The 18,131-nt window shown below is 41.9% G+C and overlaps 1 protein-coding gene across 3 annotated transcripts in view; it reads left to right on the top strand.

Annotated features, from left to right (window-relative positions):
- The window catches only part of ZMAT4 (zinc finger matrin-type 4), a 365,512-nt gene that overhangs the window by 127,734 nt on the left and 219,647 nt on the right, over nucleotides 1-18,131 (top strand). For all 3 annotated transcript variants that reach the window (XM_058433569.1, XM_032143630.2, XM_058433568.1), the window contains exon 3: nucleotides 5,933-6,022. In XM_058433569.1, the coding sequence (XP_058289552.1) occupies nucleotides 5,933-6,022 (90 nt within the window). The remainder of the gene's footprint in view (nucleotides 1-5,932; nucleotides 6,023-18,131) is intronic.

Genomic DNA, 18,131 nt, shown 5'->3' with positions numbered 1-18,131 from the left:
CATTTCAGTAGCCCAGTGGCCTGGGCAGGAGGTCTGGGACCTGGCACCTTGGGATCTTCTAGCAGAGGAGTTTGACTTCTTCCTTCCCTGTGTTGGAGAAGCCTTCCTTTAGGGACCAGCTTTCTCTTCTTAGAGTTTTAGTTGACCCATCATTCACTCTAGGTACAGGGAGTTTCTGTGCCCAATGTTCTTCCCCTGACAAATAAGGGAAGATACATCCATTTGGAAAAGAGTTCCATTCATTAGAGGGAATCCCCAACACTTGTGGTTTTCTATTTGTCTTGTCTGCATTTAACATTGCCTCCTAGTGAGACCATGCTGCACCTTTTCCAGGGCTCATCCCTGGGGCCCTCAGTGAAGGGATGCTTCCTGGGGTTCTGCCAGGATGCCCTTTCATTTCATCCTGTGTGATGGAGTCCCTCATCTCGCATCAGCAGGTTGTTTTGCAGGAACCCCAGTGTGCTGGACGTTTGGTGTTTCCTGTCCTTTCCCTATTGGCTCCTCTTCTCCCTGGAATGACTTCAAATGTGGTAGCATGTGAGAATCACTCTTTGTTCCAGGTTTTCCTGTTTTATTGAGGTCCTCGGCTTATTTTAGCTGGTTTCTAGAAGAGGTATAATTAGATGCTTCTGATGAAATAAGATGGTGGAAGACTTATCTGGGAAATCAGAAATGGATGTTAAAGCTTATTTGAGATAGCACCTCTCCTGCCAGCCCCACAACTGTGATTCGGGGATGAAATGAGATGATGAACGTGGAAGGACTTTGAAGACTGCCTGAAGCATTATGCAAATACAAGGTTGCTTTGTTATCGCCACATTTTATGATACCAGAAATCAGTAGCCCTGCTGGAAGCAAATTTGAGTTGTGAATTTTTTTGAGGCATGTGTGATAATGGAAGATGGTTATTTAGGTGAGGCAAAAAGCCATTCTATTTCTGTGTTTCGCCTCCTTCTTTCACAGCAATACATCTGAAATAGAGGTTTGTCTTGTTCTTTATTCCCCCAAAGAGAAGGCTGGCCTGAATTTCCATTTTAGAGTATTTCCTTGAGTGCCAAGAGATTGTTTCAGCAAAAGAAACTAATCTTCAGATAGGTCTGTCCCCGCACAATGCCTAGGATCGGGGGCAAAGGCTTTAATTAAAATGGAAGAGTTGGTAATTTCTGGTTGATCTGGGCAGCTTAAAGTTGATGTGGTTTGAATGAAAGCAATGACTTTTGCTCAAAATGCAAATATTAATGCAAAAAAGAGCTTGGGATTGACTCTCAGTGCAATTGGAAGAGATTGTTATTTCTTTTTAATGTCTTTTCCCTTAATGTAATGGTTCTTTTTTTCCCCCTGAAACTCTGTAGTATATACATTTAACAAGTGGGTATTTTGTTCTCCTTAAAGTTCTTTTCACTTAGCAGTTTGCCTGTCTTTTCAGACTCTTAAAAGCAGTGGAAATTTTGGTACTAACAAATCTTGGGAAAAAGTAATAAGGATGTGTTTTTGCTTGTGTTTATTTGGATGATGTAACAGCCAGTTTCAGATGTAGCTTTTCCTCCAGCCCTTCGCAGTGTAGTTGTGTGTATAGCTTAGGCCTACCCATCCTCTAGTCTATTTATACACAGAAAGTGAAAGTGACACTTATGTACCCTGGCATTTGTATGTACTAAAATGAAGTTTTAAAATTGGAAGTAGCATGTATTGCTCTTGGGTTAAGAAGGCTCATCTAATACCAAGTACTCCAATGAAACAAAAATGCATTTTGAATGTTAATAAGACATTAACAAGGGTAGATGAAAATGTGAACAATTATACCAGTGTACATTAACAGCATTTCTGATCAGTGATGCTTTTTACTAATTACAATAATTATGGGTAAAAAGTGTACAATGTGACATCAAAATGACTTAAGCATTGCAAAATTATTATTATTATATTTATGTTATAGGCAAATTTGTTATAAAAATAAAAAATAAAAACCAATCATACTCCCCGTATCCTAATAAATCATGGGTTTTTTTTTCTTTTTCTTTTCTACCTGTATTATCTACTTAAGCACTTTTATGTAATTGTAATCATAGTATCTGTGCAGTTTTGAGTTTAGCATTTTTCTTTCAAAGTTCATTATATATGTAGGTACATATATATGTATATATATAATATACATTTAAAAACCTTTATATATATGTGAGTGTGTGTATATATATATAAAATATTTTCCCCCCTGCAATTCTCCCTTTAACATAGGGCATGCCACGGCTGCTTTATCCAGCCTTCTGTTGTTAAATCTGCAATTGTCTCCCTAATTTTTTGTTCCTATTTAGGTAATGCGGCAATGGATATCTTTGTTTCAATTAATTTTAACTTTCTTGTCGCAGGAAAAGTTTTTGTTCATTTGTTTGTTTTTTAGAATAAATTGAAAGGAGTGAGATTACTGTGCCAAATCTCAAAGAATTTCCAGTAGGTACAGGGTAGAGAGGAGCCAGTTAGAGGAAGACATTGTAAGTGTCTCAGAGAGTCTCATTTAGAGAGAGAGGTGAGAAAGCCAGGAAGAAAGGAAAGGATGGCTGAGGTGGGCAGCTCACTTGAGGCCAGGAGTTAGAGACCATCCTGGCCAACATAGTGAAACCCTGTCTCTACTAAAAATACAAAAACTAGCCAGCCGTGGTGGCACGCCCCTATAATCCCAGCTACTGGGGAGGCTGAGGCAGGAGAATCGCTTGAACCTGGGAGGTGGAGGTTGCAGTGAGCTGAGATTGTGCCATTGTACTCCAGCCTGGGCGACAGAATGAGACTCTGTCACCAAAAAAAAAAAAAAAAGAGAGAGAGAGAGAGAGAAAGGAAGAAAGGGAGGAAGAAAGGGAGGGAGGGAGGGAAGGAGGGAGGGAGGAAGGAAGGAGGGGCTCCCTGGCAGGTCTCCATCCTCAGGTGCCATAGGCCTAGGCTGGAGGCAGGGCAAGCTGTAGAAACCCTAGGAATGATCTACAGGGAACTTCTTTCCCTTTGTCAACCAACATAATTTGGAAGCAGCTTTGGATTTGAGTCAGGCTAATTGGGAATGTGACTCCACACTCCTCCCCCTGAGAAGTCTGCAGATTTTCACTTCCTGCTGGAAGCTGTGGGCAGGGAAGGCAATGGATCTGGTCCAGGCACCCTGGGGAAAGAAAAGAGAGGGAAAAAGGTGCCCAGGCAAAAGGAATGCTGCTAAATAATGAACGAGGATGCCTCCACCATCATTCCAGAAATCAGGTGGTATTTGCCAAAGCTCTGATTTCCCTCACCGGAAACCACAGGCAAGAGCGCTGCTTGCGGTGCAGCCATTCCTTTTCCCTTCAAAACTGGAGGTGGGGGGCCCTGAGGGAGGAAAACAAGCCTGTACTGATCAAAATCACTAATAAGCCTCAAATCCCAACATCTCACATCACTAATGGCTTCGTACCAGAGCTTGGCATTTATTTTCCTTTCCTTTTCAGCCAATGGGTTCTGACTAGTTGTCCAGCTGTAATTAAATAACTCAGTGAACTCTGCCTTTACTAGAAGTTCTTTTTAAAAGAAATGGAATACTTTAGATTAAGAGGAAAAAAAAAAAAAAAAACAGCCACAAACCAGGCCGCATGATGAGATTTCCAGTTTTGCCATAATTTCATTCTCTAGAAATCCAGAGCTTTAGGAGATTGATAATGCAGGGAATGTGAGAAGAAGTTCCCCAATGGTAACAAATCCAAAATTGAAAATCCGCTGCAACCACATTTGAGCTCACATCATTCCCACTTGTTTTTCCACCCATTATCGTCTGTGTGCTTTTTCACCAGCTCAGGCTCTGTCCACATTCAGCATCTTGCAGGTTAAATGTTCCTTTTTATTCTTTTGACTGCAGTAGTAGTCCCAGTATAACCATGACTCCTTCCCTACCTCTAAAATACCCTCAGCAAAATGGCAGAAAATATGTACAGATGTTAGTAAGCTGCAAATTTATTTGCAAAGAGAAAAATATAAGCCTGCACTGTCATTTTCAAAAACATGTAGAAGCCGCATAGTAATGTTGACTCATCTGACATACACCTACATGTATGTTTCTCTTAAAAAATCTTCTAGACAAAAAAAAAAACTCCAGATGACCGTTGATTAAAACCTACTATGTAACCTAGAAATGGTGCTATAAGTGTTGACAATATATTTCTAAGTCACATTTCAGTACTTTTACACATCTGTAAAAATTTTTCATGTTTCACTGGCACTTTTAAACCCATTTAAAGGCCTTAAAAGTGTTCAGGGATTGTCTAGAAGCATGGTCTTCTTGCTCTAGACAGAATATAGGAATTAAGAAAGTGATGAATGAGGAAAATGGACAGGAAGGATTTACAATCTATCGTGTAAACAAGATGCAACTTGCTGTGTGTTCTCTGAAAATCACTTTGCCTTTGTGGCTGATTCATAAAAGTAAACCACCATCCAGGAGATGGGCTAGGATGCAACTGTAAATAAAGTCATAGTGGAACAAAAGTCTGGAAAAGAAGAAAATAACCTCTAAGTAAAGGAAAGGGAAGGGGGATTGGAATTAGGGAACAATAGATTCGAGAGGTGATGCAGTCAACAGTGAGAAATTTTTTTTTTTTTTTTTTTTTTTGAGACGGAGTCTCGCTCTGTCGCCCAGGCTGGAGTGCAGTGGCTCAATCTCGGCTCACTGCAAGCTCCGCCTGCCGGGTTCACGCCATTCTCCTGCCTCAGCCTCTCCGAGTAGCTGGGACTACAGACGCCCGCCACCACGCCCAGCTAATTTTTTTTTGTATTTTTAGTAGAGACGGGGTTTGACCGTGGTCTCGATCTCCTGACCTCGTGATCCGCCCGCCTCGGCCTCCCAAAGTGCTGGGATTACAAGCGTGAGCCACCGCGCCGGGCCGAGAAATGTTTAATATTACGCAGATTGCAATTTTTTGTATGCAGTGTCTCATTTGATTCTTATGACATCCTAGCAAATATTGTGGTATTCATTTTGTACATGGAGAAAATGTGACTCATTCTGATATAAACACATTCCAATAAGAGACTGGCCTAATATCACACAACTAGGAAGTGGTAGAGCTGGAACCCAGATTCTGAACGTGTGATGACTCTTAGTGTTCTTTTCACTCCGCCATCCTGCCTCAGGTAGAAACTTGAAGTTAGAACTGCTGTACTGCTGTATTCTTTAAACGTGATGGGAATCCGGGATGAAACTCTTCAGTTGAGCAAAGAAGAGGAAATAGGGAACAAAGAAGGAATCAGTTTCTCCATGCTGGGCATGGAACAGTCAGTATAGCCAGAAATCAACAATCCTGCTAATTCCAAAGGAAATGAGTCTTTATTTGCTCAACTGCATCATCTGCTGGCAGGTAGCTTAGGCTGCGGTCAGTCCGCAGACTGACATACAGTTCTCTTTAGTTTGCTCATGATATCTGACCTTAGAGAATCCCATCCCTTTTGACAGCTTATTAATGAAGCCTGTGTGTGGGAGAGCCGTGAGAAAAGGCTTCTACTGGGGGTGAGGTGTACCAGGCTCCCAAGGAGGCATTGTCCCCAGACCCTGAGGGCAGGGCAGCAGTAGTGAGAGAGATCACTGTGCCTCTTCTTATCACAATTAATGCTTATGTGATTTCCTTTGCTTATTTGTTTTTATTTTTGAGGAAAATTAAATATAGTATATTATCCACCCTAGGCTAAATGATTTCTATGCCTTCACCTTCTTCATTACTGTGTTTTCTCATCCTGAAATTACATTGGCTTTAGAACTTGGGGCAAGCCACTTCACCTCTCTGAAACTACATCCTACATCCCTCACAGGAGTATGCAGAAGTGTCTTCTACTGAAAATACATTTCTTTTTGCATTTGCGGGCACTGGCTAGGCTTCAAAGGATTCGAAATGGCTTCTCTTATATAGTATCTGCTTCTGCTTTTCCTTCCCAGAGTCGAAAACATGCAAGCAAAGTCCGACTGTATTACATGCTTCACCCCAGGGATGGAGGGTGTCCTGCCAAGAGGCTCCGGTCAGAAAATGTGAGTATCTGGTACCATGTGATATCCTCAGATGATTTGTTCTGTGTACTGAGAACTTTGCAGGTGTAGGAATTGTAGTCTAGTCCGGATTCATAGAAAAGCTGGGTGAGTAGAAATACCTCTCATTAAATATTACAGGTATCATAATATATATCGAGGTGTTTTTATTTTCCTGCCAGAACTTGCCCATATAATATTGGAGGAGTTTTTGATGACTTTGCACTGGGACCATAAACAGTGAGAATACGCAGAGGTTGTGGGGCAGAGATCAAGGCTGGGTGAGGGGAGGCAGGACCACAAAATGATGAAATATTAAGAAGACAGGACCTCAGGGGCAAATCTGTCAGAAATATTAGATACTTCACTTTTTACATACTTTATTTTTCCTCTGGTGTATGAAACAGAATGCCTTGTTTGTTAATTTATAATGAAGAGTGTGCATATTTTGCAAATAAAAATACCCAGGCTTCTTGATCCCTCTCTCTGAAGGAACATTTGCTTGGGAAGACAAATGACAATTATAAAGTTGCTTTGAGGGTGTCAAGTCAGAGCAAAGGGCTTATTTCAGCCAGGCCAAGGCAAGGCTGATGAAATAAACATTCCCTCCTACCAGCAGGGGTTACTTTTCCTAATGAGTAGAATATTCATATCCGCCAGCTGCAGAGGCTCCTCCTGATAAACACTGTGGATTAAACACAGAAATTCCTTGCCCTTTGAGTTAAGAGGAGGCTGCAGGCATAGAATTTATACCCCACACCATCCGTGTGCTTGTGATCTTGTTTTCTTTCTGCTGCCATGTAGATGACGGTTTTCTTTTCTCATTAAAAATTAATATATGATCATTGAAGAAACTTTACAAAACCTTCACTGTGTATTTTTCACAGGGGATAAAAAGAGGGAGCAAGAGAACTGCCCATGAGCAGAGGTTGTGAACATCAGGGCTGGTGTTTTTAACAAATTCTAAGCATGCCTCTTGGTGTCACAAAATGAGCTGTTCATACACAGACTAATCTGGAACACTGCAGATCTGTCTTTACTGCCTTGGTGAAGCAGCCTTTAGAACTTATTGGAAGCAAAAGATGTCATGAAAACTTTGCAAGCTGCTAAGAGCCAGGACTGAGTCTAGTTTTTTTTTTAGCCCTTAGCTGTAGGACCCTAAGCAAATAATTGATCTCTTGAAGCCCCAGTTTTCTCGGTCAGGCAGGCCATAATCATCATATTTTACTTTCCTCACTGGGCTATGATGAACATTAAATGAAGCGGTAAACAGGAGGTGTACTGTGACTTGTCAAGCATCACATGCAGGCACTGAGAAAACAGATAAATAAGACGCAGTGTTGCCTTAAAGAAATTCATAATGTAGTGTGGGAGATTGACATCGTATAAACAGTAGCTGTAGTATCACAGCATAAGTGTTTATTAACATCCTGCACAAAGAACCATGGAGACAAAAGGCAAGTGGATCATGCCAAGGGGCTCTGGTCAGGGAGGGTGTTCCTGAAGAGTTGGCATTTGAGCTGGAGCTTGGGGGCATGAATGGATTTTACCAGATGGAGGCCGTAGGAGTGAGGGAGGAGGATACCAATTTCCTAGGCACATTCCTCTCAGAAAAACTTATTAAGCCATGGGAGAGTTGACCTACACCAGCTTTTATGTAACCTCAGAACTCTATGGCTACTGGAATCGTGCTTCCTATTGGGAGAGTATCTATTAGCAGAAAGAATAGCATTCTTTTTTTACTTCTTGAAATTATCCAGCAATCAGATCTGAATCCCTTCATTTAATAGCCATTTAGCGTCTTATGCTAATGGTCAGAGACAATGGGGTTCATGGCCACTTGACAATTAGCTATTTGGACATAGGTTATTTTCTCTCTGCTCAGGTTGTAATAACGAATGTTGCACTTACATCTGAGCTCCTAGGGAAGGCTTAAAGTGGCAAACAGAGATGACTGCACTCAAGCTAGTGTTGTATTTGTACAGACTCAAGATGGTCCTTGCCACTCTGGTCAGGTGCACAATCCCCTTTACTCAAGCTCTGGTGCTGCCAATAACCGCAAGGACAGTTTACAGTGGGAAAGATGTTTGGATTTCAGAGCAAGAAGCATCTGTTTGCATTCTTTATCAAAGGCCTCATGGAAAACTTTTTTCTCTGCTGTTTCCTGGGTTTTGAAAAACCTTGATCTACCAATGATTTATTTATCAAATCATTTTTCTATAATTTATTGAACATAATATAAAAGCAAACCAGTAAACAGAAGAAGCAATAAAATCATCTTACTTTTTGAGAGTGATAGTTGATGCTTTTGTTACGCTATGTGTACATTTATAGGTGGATATATGATTTCCACTATGCATTTTGATCTATTGGACACAGCATAGAAGTCACCCCCAGTACTTCTCAGGGGCTTTAAGAGTGTATGTTGGTAATTATATGAATCAACTTTCTTTTGTACAGGCTTATACCTAAGAATTGAGAGACTGAATATACAAAGACGTTGTCTGGAGAATAAGAAATCGTGTCTTATTTTTGGGCATTGAAGCCATTGCTGGGTCCGGGGTCAGGGACCCACTGCTGTTCTGGGTGAGTGGGTGCAGTGGCTCACACCTGTAAAACCGGAACTTTGGGAGGCTGGCAAGAGGAACACTTGAGGCCAGGAGTTCAAAACCAGCTTGGACAACATAGTGAGACCCTGTGTCTACAATTTTTTTTTTTTTTTTTAAATTAGCCAGGCGTGGTGGTACATACCTACAGCCCCCGCTCCTCAGGAGGCTGAGGCTGATGGATTGCTTGGGTTTAGGAATCAGAGGCTGCAGTGAGCTATGATTGTGCCACTGCACTCCAGTCTGGGCAACAGAGTGAGACACTGTCTCTAAAAATAATAACAATAATAATATCGAATGTATAGATTTATCATAAGGCCCAACTGACATAAGTCATATTTGTTTAGCATTTTGTTTTCAAAGCACTTTCTGCATGTATTATTATTACTGATACTCTCTCCACTAGCACCCTGTATTCTCAGAAGGATATAACACTTTATTCTGCTTGCCTCACTTCCTACTCAGCTTCTCTGCTCCCAGGGGCTGTGACAGGTTTGCATCCCAGTGTTAACTGATTGAGAAAAGCATTCACATCTGCCCTGAATACCACCAGTGCATGGCTTCTGTAAACAGAGAAAACGTGTTCCTGATTTCCCACACGCTGACCACGTATGAACCCTGCTCCCACTCCATTCATAGGAACTCGAAATTTACTCACAAATACAGCGAAGGGCCTGTTATTACTTCTAAGGTCCATTGTAGCCATTTCTACTTCACGTCATTTGGCTTTTGCTGTTGTTGTTCTAAACACCCAAATTCATTTCTATCTTCTGTTTTGACATTGTCAGCTGTTTCAATTTTCTCTTCATGTGCTTTTCTCTTTAGAATCCTTACTTGGATCTCACATTTTTTTTTCCCCCTGGAAGACATTTTTCCCTTGAGGCCACACAGTAAAATTAAATGAGAAATAAATTGTTATAGTCAACTGCCTTAGAGAAATTTTCAGTAATCCCTCCAGCGTTAGAGACAGAAAGAACTTCAGTGTTCACGCAGTCCATTGAGACTCTCAGTTTTTCACGCTTTTATTATCTTCACACCCATGGGTCAGATGCTTTGGGAAAAAATGATCTGTATGGGAAACAGCACTTTTAAGTAAAAAAGGTGATTTAGTTTTACCTGGGTTTTTTTTTTTTTGTGATACTCGATTTTTGCAAAATGTAAGTAACTGCTGACCAAAATTGCAAGTCAGTATTAAGTAAACAGTATTTTTATGTGGAGTTAAGATAATTCCCTCTAAACATAGAGAAGCTTGGCATTTGGTTAGTGTCATCAGGGTTATTACTCTTAATATACATGCTTTCCTTTAGATCTGAAATATTCTGCATAGCTTGAGAAGCTGAGTGTCACTTTCACAAATCCCTAAACATCCTAGAGTCTAGATGGGGAGGAATCAATCTAATCTAAACCCTGCTTATTACAAAGGTGAAAATAAAGAAGTACCATGACTTGACCAAAGTGGTCAGACCTGAGATTAAAATCCTGCTTCCCTAAATGCTATTCCTAGTCTTTTTCCACATATCTTGAAGTGGTGTGTTATTTTTCGGCCTTGTAACTGTTACGGGGTCTGGAGCCAGGGAGCATTGTTGTTCTGGGCAGGGTAAAAATAATGGCTGGCTTTTATCAGGCACTTTCCACGCATGTTCTAAATGCTTTATATGTATGAGTGATCTTTCATCTTCACAAGCCCTGGAGAAGGCAGAAGTTGTCACTGTCCCCACTTAGCAGAGAACTAAACAGAGAGATTAAGTAATTGACTGTGATCACCCAGCTGGTACTTGACAGAGACGTGGCTGGAAAAGTAGAAAACAAAAGGAGATTTACTCTGATACTGTAACCTGGCTCCACAGTGTCCCATCGTAAGACGATAATGAGCATCTGCAAAGTGCTGGGGGACATGGACACCTTCCCCAACACAGATCAGGGTCTAGTGGGGAAGTCAGATGTGTAGACCCTGTATCTCAATGCAGCATGTAAGTGCTACCATAGGCATATGCCTGGGCATGGTGAAGGGTCCCTGGCCTCTCCTGATAGGATGGGGCTAGATAAGCTTTCCTGGGGAAAGTGACACTGAACCACTTCTTAAAGGATAGATTTGGGTGAGCTAAATAAAAAAGAGTGGGAAAATGCCCTTTTGAGTGTGCAGTCAGCATTGGTAATGCCTTCAGGGAAACAAACTCAGAAGCTTTTCTTGAGTATGAAGTTCTAGCACTGTTGACTACCTAGGGCTGCTGTAACAAATTGCCACAAACTGGGTGGCTTCAACAAAGAGCATTTATTCTCTGGTGGTTCCGGTGGCTATAAGTGTGAAATTGAGGCATGGGCAGGGCCTTCTTCTGGAAAATCTGATTGAGAATCTCTTCCTTGCCTATCTCATAGATGCTGGTGGTTGCTGGATTTGCAACTGTACCACACAAACCTCTGCCTCTTCTATCTTTTCATTTTTGTTTTTTTATTTTTAGAGATGGCATCTTGCTCTGTTGCCCAGGCTGGAATGCAGTGGCACAGTTATAGCTCACTGCAGCCTCAAACTCCCAGGCTCAAGGGATCTTCCAGCCTTAGCCTCCCAAGTAGATGGGATTGCAGGCGTGCACCACCACACCTGGCTAATTAAAAAAATTTTTTTTGTAGAGATGGGATCTTGCTGTTTCCCAGGTTGGTCTTGAACTCTTGGCTTTGAGTGATCCTCCCACTTCAGCTTCTCAAAGTGTTTGGATTACAGGCGTGAACCACCACACCTGGCCTTCTTCTCTGTGTGTATCTCTGTGTGTTCTCTCTCCTTCTTATAAGGATGCCAATAATTGGATTTATGGCCCAGTACAATCCAACATGACATCTTCTTAACTACTTACATGTGCAAGACCCCATTTCCAAATAACATTGCATGTGCTAGGTTGATGTCAATTTGGAGAGGGACATTATTCACTCAGTACTATGGCAGAGGCAGGAGTCGAGGTTGGGATGGTGGGACATTGTGCGTAACATTGACATTTACTTTGTCAAATGTCCCTTGTGTTCTCAAATGGTCTGCTGCTGACTTCGTGGTCAGTTCTCAAAGACAGATGTGTTTACCAACAAGTGCTGTGTGTTTTGGCTTCCAGCTTAAATAGTACCCAGCATTGAGAGTCAGAAGTGGAGATTCTATCCCCAGTTCTGCTACGCATGAGTTTCACAACTTTGCTTTAGACTTTCTAAAACTCAATTACTATGGTGATAATCAAGCAATATAATTGCTGTCCTACCTGTCTCTCAGAGTTGTTAAGGGACTCAAGATAAAATCATGTTTGTGAAGGTGCATGATAAATTGTAAAGTGTGTGTCAAGTGTTCTGTCCTGGAATTTTTTCTTCTTTCTGGTGGATTATCTCCTGATAATTATGAAGGCCCCTTCATAATTAATTAATCAATCAGCCAATTTCTACTGAGCTTCTACTATGTACAGAGTACAGAGCTGCATACTGTAAAGGACACAGAAAAAGGATGAAATATGAAGTTCATCAGGTAGTTGGAGAGAAAAGTCATACAGAAAGCAATTTAAAAACAATCAAGGGCTAATTTGTGTGGCCCTGCCTCTAATGAAGCTGATGATCAGAGAAGTGATTTTTTGGTGGGAGCTGGAGTGCTTAACAATGGCTTCCCCAAGGCAGATGCTTTAGAAGGCTCTGGAAGATTTGTACCGTGATGGGGCGCCTGTTCTTGGTGGAGCTGCCTGCTGTGCAAAGCCTTAGAGGCAACGATGAGGAAGGCCTGTGGGAGAACTGGTTAGGCAGAGACTTTCAGGGACCCTTCAAACTGACTTTCATTCAATATTTATTTAGAAAGGCCCTTTGAAAAATTAGCAATACATATAGTTGTTTTATAAACCCAGTTATAACATTAAAACTTGTTTGGAATTGTATCTCTTGTGGATAGCTATAGTTACACACATTTGGCCAAGATAGAGATTATGTTCGTGGATGTAATTATGAAGTACTATGTGACATATGTTTAAAATTTCCCTTTATTGCCTTTTGTTATAGCAAATTATCCCCTCTCACTGCCCCGGCCCGCCCTCATCTTTCTTTCTTCCTTCTTTTCTCTTCTTCAGCCTCCTTCTGTTAATTTCCGAACTAGCAATTTCTTGGGAGGACAATTAAAGGTTTATAATGTAGGTAACACAAGTGCTTCATTTTTAGGAAACCACATGCATTATCAGGTTCAGGATTGTAGCTGACTGTAACTGTCAATACCACGTTGGCCAAGCCCCAGGTTGGTGATGAAATCTGCAGTAGCTCTGTGCAACTTGCATGTGCATAGTGCAAAAGCACGAGAGAGAGAGAGAAAGAGAGAGAGACCGCGACAGAGAGAGAGAGAGAAGAGCATGGCAGAGAGAGAGAGAGAGACTGCGACAGAGGGAGAGAGAGAGACTGAGACAGAGAGAGAGAGAGAGAGATCTTTGTGGTCAGAATGTTCCCTCGACCATGAACCAAGTCAGCTTTGCCAGAAGCAAGAACCATTCAGAGTTAATCAGTGGAAACTTGGCTTAACAGGCGTTTTGTTTTTTCTGACTTCTTTCAGTGCAGATTTTGCACTGCTTTTAGTTAGGTGACCCGAGATGCTGCTTAGCTCTCCTACCCCCAATCTGGTTCTGGTGAGGGTGCTGCGAAGCAGGGCTGGAGCCTGGGGTATGTTTGGGGAGGGATGGAGACTGAGTTCGCCAGTAGGAGGGGCTGGGTGCCTGAAGGCAGGTGAAAGATTTGCAGAAGCAAGTGTATGCCAACCTACAGATGTTTCCAAAGGGTCAAATAAAAGAAAAAACTCAGGACTTAGGTAAGGACTGATCGTATATGGAAGTCTATTGCAATAGGGGGAATGTCCCAACCACTTGGAGAAGTAGAGCACGGCTAGAAGGAGCTGGGTATTGGAGAGTCAAGTGAGTAGGTGCTGTGAGTGAGCAACTAAACAGGAATGTTTCTCTGCATATGTAGTCAGTCGATTATAGGGAAAGGCTGTTGGCAGTAGTGGTGTCTTGTCTGCATTCTTGCATAAGCTCTCAGTGCTTGCACAAGCATAAGAGTGGGACAAAGTTCAGGGACCATGGGAAAGCAGGGAAGACTGACCAAAGTTTGGTCAGGCTGAGTTAGTGGGCATTTTGTCCAGATTTGTTAGTGGGGATGAATAGTTCAGTTAATTATTTATGAGCTGAAGAGTGGGAATTGGGAGAGTTTGTGTCTGGCCTTGTCAATAGGTAAATAAGATGATCATCCACACATCTTATCTAAGTCTTTTGGGGAAAGGTTGGTCTTTGCAGCAAGCCCTTTCCTGGAACAGAAAAGGATGGGAGATTTAAAAGAAACTATTCCTGTTTTCCAGAAGCAGGAGCTCATATTTTTCCAGGACTTCAGCTAAAGTTCAACATTGTCATGTGGGTGGGGTACAACCAAGACGGTTGACCCTTGTCTTAGTTGGCCTGTGCTGCTATAACAAAATCCCATAGCCTAGGTGGCTTAAACATCAGAAAAGTAATTCTCACAGTTCTGGGGAGTCCGAGATCAAGTTGTCAGCCGGTTCAGTTTCTGGCGAGGGTTCTCATCCTGCTTTGCAGATGAACATCTTATGGCAGTTCAGGTGGCATATGGGATAGCAAGAGAGATCATCTCTTTGTGTCTCTTTTTACAAGGGTACTAATCCCATTCATGAGGGCTCCACTCCCATGACCTAGTCATCTCTCAAAGGTAATACTATCTTATGACCTTTACATACAATCACATTGGGGATTGGGTCTTCAATATAGGAATTTAGCAACCATAGATTCTAGACTGGCTTTTCTCTTTTCTCTCTCTCTCTCTTTTTTTTTTTTTTTGAGATGGAGTCTCTCTATGTTGCCCAGTCTGGAGTGCAGTGGCCCATCCTCAGCTCACTGCAACCTCCACCTCCCGGGTTCAAGTGATTCTCCTGCCTCAGCCTCCTGAGTAGCTGGGATTACAGGCACTCACCTCCATGCCCGGCTAATTTTTGTAATTTTAGTAGAGACTGGGTTTCACGATGTTGGTCAGGCTGGTCTCGAACTCCTGATCTCATGATCTGCCCACCTCGGCCTCCAAAGGGCTAGGATTACAGGCGTGATCCATCGCACCTGGCCTAGACTGGCTTTTCTCAGATACCGTTTCAAAGGGCTGATGTAATACAATTATGATTGCAATAGCGTTATGCATGTTTCTTTTCTCCAGTAGGTGATTAGAAAGCATTACTGATTCTCTGTTTCGTTTTCTTTGAATGTCTAGCGTCCTTTCCATTGTTCTGTCTTTAACCAGTAGAGACAGTTCTCTCTGTGGCATTAGCAAGTCTGTGTCTCTGCTTTGCTGCACGCTTATGCTAGGGAGCACTGTCACCATCCAACTCTCACGGGTCAACATCCTATTTATTCCCAAGCTCCATTTTTCTTTGCTTCCTTCTAGAGACCACCAGGTATTCAGCTTTTCTTCTTCTTTCTATTTAGTATTTTTTTCATAATAAGTAATTTTTTTGTGCTGTTCACACAAATGGAAAAGACCACAGACAGAATTTTAAATTAGACATTGTCATTTACAGAAAATCTATATTCAGGGAAGGAATGGTTGAGGGCCCTTAATAACTAAAATCTGGTGATGACCACACCATAGTTCTTTAATATGTCAACACAGGAATTGTTGCTGTTTGTTTTTTGAAAGGGATGATGATAACATACATTTGAAAAGAGTCACGGTGACTAATGAAAAAACATTACAGATTGTCATTTCACTGAATCTACCGGCTTTCTCTTATGACTGATGTGAAGTGGTGACTGCGGAGGGACTGGCTTCATGACAAGAAGAGAAAGGGAATACAATGAAGTCTTCCTCCCGTTTCTGTCCTTCAGTTGTTCAGCAGAGTATTAGGGTTCTCTAGAGGGACAGAACTAATAGGATAGGTGTATATATAAACAGGAGCTTATTAAGGAATATTGACTCACACGATCACAAGGTGAGATCCAACAATAGGGTGCCTGCAAGCTGAGGAACAAAGAAGCCAGTCCGAGTCCCGAGACCTCAAAAGTAGAGAAGCCGACAGTGCAGCCTTCAGTCTGTGGTTGAAGGTCCAGGAGTCCCAAAGCTGAAGAACTTGGAGTCTGATGTTCTAGGGCAGGAAGGATGCAGCATGGGAGAAAGATTAGGCTGGGAGACTCAGCCAGTCCAGTCTTCTCATTTTCTTCTGTCTGCTTTTATTCTGGCCATACTGGCAGCCTTGATTAGATGGTGCCCACCCAGACTGAGGGTGGGTCTGCCTCTCTCAGTCCACTGACTCAAATGTTAACCTCCTTTGGCAACACGTCACAGAACAATACTTTGCATCCTTCAATCCAATCAAGTTGATACCCAATATTAACCATTGCAAGAGGTAATTCATTGCCCTTCCAAGGATATTTGATGGATACATAAATAAACATATTATTTTCCTATATTTTACATTAAGTATGGTGCAATATTTGTACCATTTTACCTTTTTTTTCTTTTTTTTTTTTTTTTTGAGATGGAGTCTTGCTCTGTTGCCCAGACTGGAGTGCAGTGGCTCAATCTCGGCTCACTGCAACCTCTGCCCTCCAGGTTCAAGTATTTCTCCTGCCTCAGCCTCCCAAGTAGTTGGGACTACAGGCACGTGCCATCATGCCCGGCTGATTTTTTGTATTTTTACACATCTTGGAGGTCATTTGACATGAGGTAAAGAGTGTTTGTGTGCATGTGTGTGTGTATGCGTGTACAGTGGATGCTCATTATTTGTGGATTCCATATGTGCAGATTAGCCTACTCATTGAACTTTACTTGTAACCTCCCATCAGTACTGGCACACATTTGTAGTCATTCACAGCCATGGGCAGAGTAGTGAAAAGTTTGAGTCACCCAAAGTGCATGCTTCCAGCTGAGGTCAAACCAGGTAAGACTCTGCCTTCCTGCTTCGGCTTCCATACTGTGAACAAGTGTCCTTCTCACAGTCTGTTTAGAGCCATGCTTGTTACCTTTTTGTGCTTTTTATTGTTGATTTCACTGTTTAAAATGGCCTCCAAACACAACGTTGAAGTGCTGCACTGCATTCCAAAACACAAGAGGGCTGTAAGGTGCCTCAGGGAGAAAAGACATGCATTAAATAAGCTTCCTTCAGGCTGAGTGACAGTGCTGCTGGCCGTGTGCTCAGTGTTAACAAATCACCAATGTATATTAAATAATGTGTCTTTTAACAGAAACGGGCATAAAATGAGGTTACATATTGATCATTTGAAAATGTTATACACAGAGGCTCACAGGAAGCTAATCTTGTATTTTCTTTAAGAGCAATGGTTCAGTATTTGCTAATTCAGTGTTCATAGCAACTTTATAGAACAGAATTGCCACACATAATAAGAATCGAGTACACACACACACACACACACACAAACATAAACCCGAACAGATGCTGAGTATTTCATTGTAAAGATATCCCATAATTTATGTAGTCCCTTACTTATGGATATTTGGGTTTTTCCTATCACTTGCTATTACAAAGAATGCCATGATGAATAAATGTGTGTATCTCTTTTTCAGGTATACAAGTATATATATATATATATGAACATTTCCTAGACGTGAAATTGCTGGGTGAAAATGTGTGCATTTATAATTTTGATAGGTATTGCTCTGTTTCTCCATGGAAGCAGTATTCGTCTACACTGCCCGGGGCTGCTAGCACCTACTGTCTCCTGGAGCACCTTTCTCCACAAGCCTGGTGGCAGAAATGAACACAGACTTTGGACTTTTCTTTGTGTTTTTTAAGACAAATACACAGAACTTGATGTTTGAGAGTCTGCTCTGTATGCCAGATGCGTGAGAGTAACTTTAAGCATCCAGATGCTTTTTATCTTTCCCCACTCAAAGTACCCCTGGTGGGAAGAGAGTGAAGCAATAATGTTTAAGGTCCCAAGGAGAGGATCAATGTGTATGGGTTCCCTTCATTTGGGTCTCTTCAGGGTAATTTGCAACTTCTATAGTCCAGTTAGGACAGGCCTGCTGTTCCCACCTGGAAGACCTGAAGGGCAATTAGAAAATCAATAGATGTGATTTAGTATTTACTAATGTGCCTCATTGGCTCAAGACAGGAGTCAGAAAATAACCACTGGCCAAATTCAGCCACCTCCTGTTTTTGTGTGGTCTGTAAGCTAGGAATAATTTAAAAATTTTTTAATGTTTGAAAAAAATCAAAAGAAGAAGGGTATATCATGACACGTAAAGAATACATGAAATTCAGGCCGGGTGCAGTGGTTCACATCTGTAATCCCAGCAGTTTGGGAGGCCAAGGTGGGCAGATTGCTTGAGTCCAGATGTTTGAGACCAGCGTGGACAACATGCAGAAACTCTGTCTCTACAAAAAATACAAAAATTAGCAGGGCATGGTGGTGCATGCCTGTAGTCCCAGCTTCCCAGGAGGCTGAGGTGGGAGGATCACTTGAACCCAGGAGGCAGAGGTTGCAGTGAGCCAAGATGGT

This window comes from Hylobates moloch, unplaced genomic scaffold (assembly GCF_009828535.3).
Source record: "Hylobates moloch isolate HMO894 unplaced genomic scaffold, HMol_V3 SCAFFOLD_22, whole genome shotgun sequence".
Lineage (NCBI taxonomy): Eukaryota > Metazoa > Chordata > Mammalia > Primates > Hylobatidae > Hylobates > Hylobates moloch.
Note: the sequence above shows the minus strand (reverse complement) of the source record. Positions and strands in the feature narration are given on the sequence as shown.